The sequence below is a fragment of the Salvelinus fontinalis genome, chromosome 9, assembly GCF_029448725.1.
Source record: "Salvelinus fontinalis isolate EN_2023a chromosome 9, ASM2944872v1, whole genome shotgun sequence".
NCBI lineage: Eukaryota > Metazoa > Chordata > Actinopteri > Salmoniformes > Salmonidae > Salvelinus > Salvelinus fontinalis.
In genome coordinates this window covers 20946611-20948759 of record NC_074673.1, presented here as the reverse complement: position 1 = coordinate 20948759, position 2149 = coordinate 20946611, and the positions used below count along the sequence as shown (strand labels likewise).

At 46.0% G+C, this 2149-nt stretch overlaps 1 protein-coding gene across 2 annotated transcripts in view; it reads left to right on the top strand.

Annotated features, from left to right (window-relative positions):
* Positions 1 to 1697, top strand: part of LOC129862252 (otogelin-like protein) — a 57790-nt gene extending 56093 nt beyond the window's left edge. For both annotated transcript variants that reach the window (XM_055933730.1, XM_055933729.1), the window contains 2 exons: positions 615 to 694; positions 793 to 1697. In XM_055933730.1, the coding sequence (XP_055789705.1) occupies positions 615 to 694; positions 793 to 993 (281 nt within the window). In that variant the 3' untranslated portion in view covers positions 994 to 1697. The remainder of the gene's footprint in view (positions 1 to 614; positions 695 to 792) is intronic.
* The last annotated feature ends 452 nt before the right edge of the window (positions 1698 to 2149 follow it).

The window sequence follows — 2149 nt, the reverse complement described above, 5'->3', positions numbered from 1 at the left end:
CCTGGTTGATAGGCCAAGTACCCCCAGGATTCCTAGTACCCCTGGTTGATAGGCCAAGTACCCCCAGGATTCCTAGTACCCCTGGTTGATAGGCCAAGTACCGCCCGGATTCCTAGTACCCCTGGTTGATAGGCCAAGTACCCCCAGGATTCCTAGTACCCCTGGTTGATAGGCCAAGTACCCCCAGGATTCCTAGTACCCCTGGTTGATAGGCCAAGTACCCCCAGGATTCCTAGTACCCCTGGTTGATAGGCCAAGTACCCCCAGGATTCCTAGTACCCCTGGTTGGGAACCACTGCTCTTTGTGAGTTAGAATCATTCCTGTTCCTTCAAGTATAAAGAGAGTCTTTCAACATTCCACCAACCAGCCTCAACCCCCTGTTGCTTAACCTAATTGGCCAATAGGAGCTGGGTCTTTGGCGTGAGAACTGCTCCCCCCGGTCAGCTGACTGTCAATCAAACTGAGCCCCCGCTGCTAGGCAACAAAGAGCCCAGCTCAATAGACCTTTGACTGTGTGAGTGACAGGTATCTAGGGCTGAGGATGAAAGCTTTGTGTTTGTGTGTGTGCTTGCGTGTGCATCTCAGCGTTTCCTCTGTGTGCGTGTGTGTTTAGGTAAGGAGGACGGTAAGACGTGTAAGCGTGTGGCAATCCGAACCACCATCAGAAAAGACGACTGCAGGAGCAACGCACCGGTGAGAGAGAGTGTCAATAAGACAGTTTTAAAAAGTTAACACTGATAGAGAATCCCCCCTCTCTCACTCTCCCCCTTTCTCTCTTTTCTCTCTCTCAGGTGACAGTATTTTCATGTGATGGGAAGTGTCCGTCTGCCACCATATTTAACTTCAACATCAACAGCCACGCCCGCTTCTGTAAGTGCTGCAGGGAGAGTGGACTACAAACCCGCTCCGTCACCCTGTACTGCTCACACAACGCTACCCTGGTGGTCTACAGCTTCCAGGAGCCTGTTGACTGCTCCTGCCAATGGAACTAGAGCGAGAACGAAGCTAGTCAGTGTGAGCTCCAGTATGGCGTTCAATAGGAGGGATGGAAGATGGAACAGAGGTTAGAGGTCAGAGGTCAGAGCAGACAGGTCAAGCGTCCAGGTAGGCGAGTTCTTTAGTCTTCCTTCAGTGTGTTGTGGAGGGCTGTATGCTGACCTGTTATAGTGACCCTGTCGTTACAGATATGTAGTGGTCAGATTTGTAGGGCTGTAACCTGTTCCTACTCTACTATGATAACACTAGTCCTATCTGTACTGCTGTAGCCTGCTCCTCCTCATATGTAACACTAGCTAGTCCTCTCTGACTTTATCATGTTTAGATCAGTTGGTCTGAGCTGACAGGACCGCTGCTGCTTTAGTATGGATTTAGTGCTCTCTTGATGACTGTTTCTTGATGACATGTTTTATATGCCGATCAAATTTCTCTTACAAAATATATATATATTTTTTTTTACAAGTGTAAAGCTTTTATACAAAAATATTTGTATTTAACTCAATCAATTATTTAGTAAGGTGATAATCCACCTAAGCATCTGATGGTAGATGATCTGTATTTCAACAGAACGCTGTATTTGTTGTGTTGTTTAATGTGAAGCATTGTGCCAGTAATCAGTAGGTGCTGATGCCATCAGATAGACTAGAGTCTCTAGTTATACAGAACCTCTCAGAATAAAACATAAAACATTTAACAGTGACTAACTGATTGGTGGGTGTTTTTTGCGTGAATGAAAAACTCCTCCTCCTCCTCTTCCTCCTCCTCCACACACTCCCCTGCTGACACAGCCTGTTCAGTGCTGACGTGTGTTTGTGTTTCTCTATCCTGGTGGTGTGTAATAATGGTGTGTGTGGGAGTCTAACAATCTGTATATATAATTACCATGTAAATACACAGTGTTAATGACACTTCATCCTAGGTAAAACACCAGTGACCTCCACAAGGAACATATTAACTATTGGAGAGGCATGAATCCACATTGATCAGTCATTGATTGATCAGTGAATGATTCTTATTTCTCACATTCAACCACTCGATATTCACACTCACTCACACACACACACACACACACACACACACACACACACACACACACACACACACACACACACACACACACACACACACACACAGCTTTGATCTTGGTTGGAC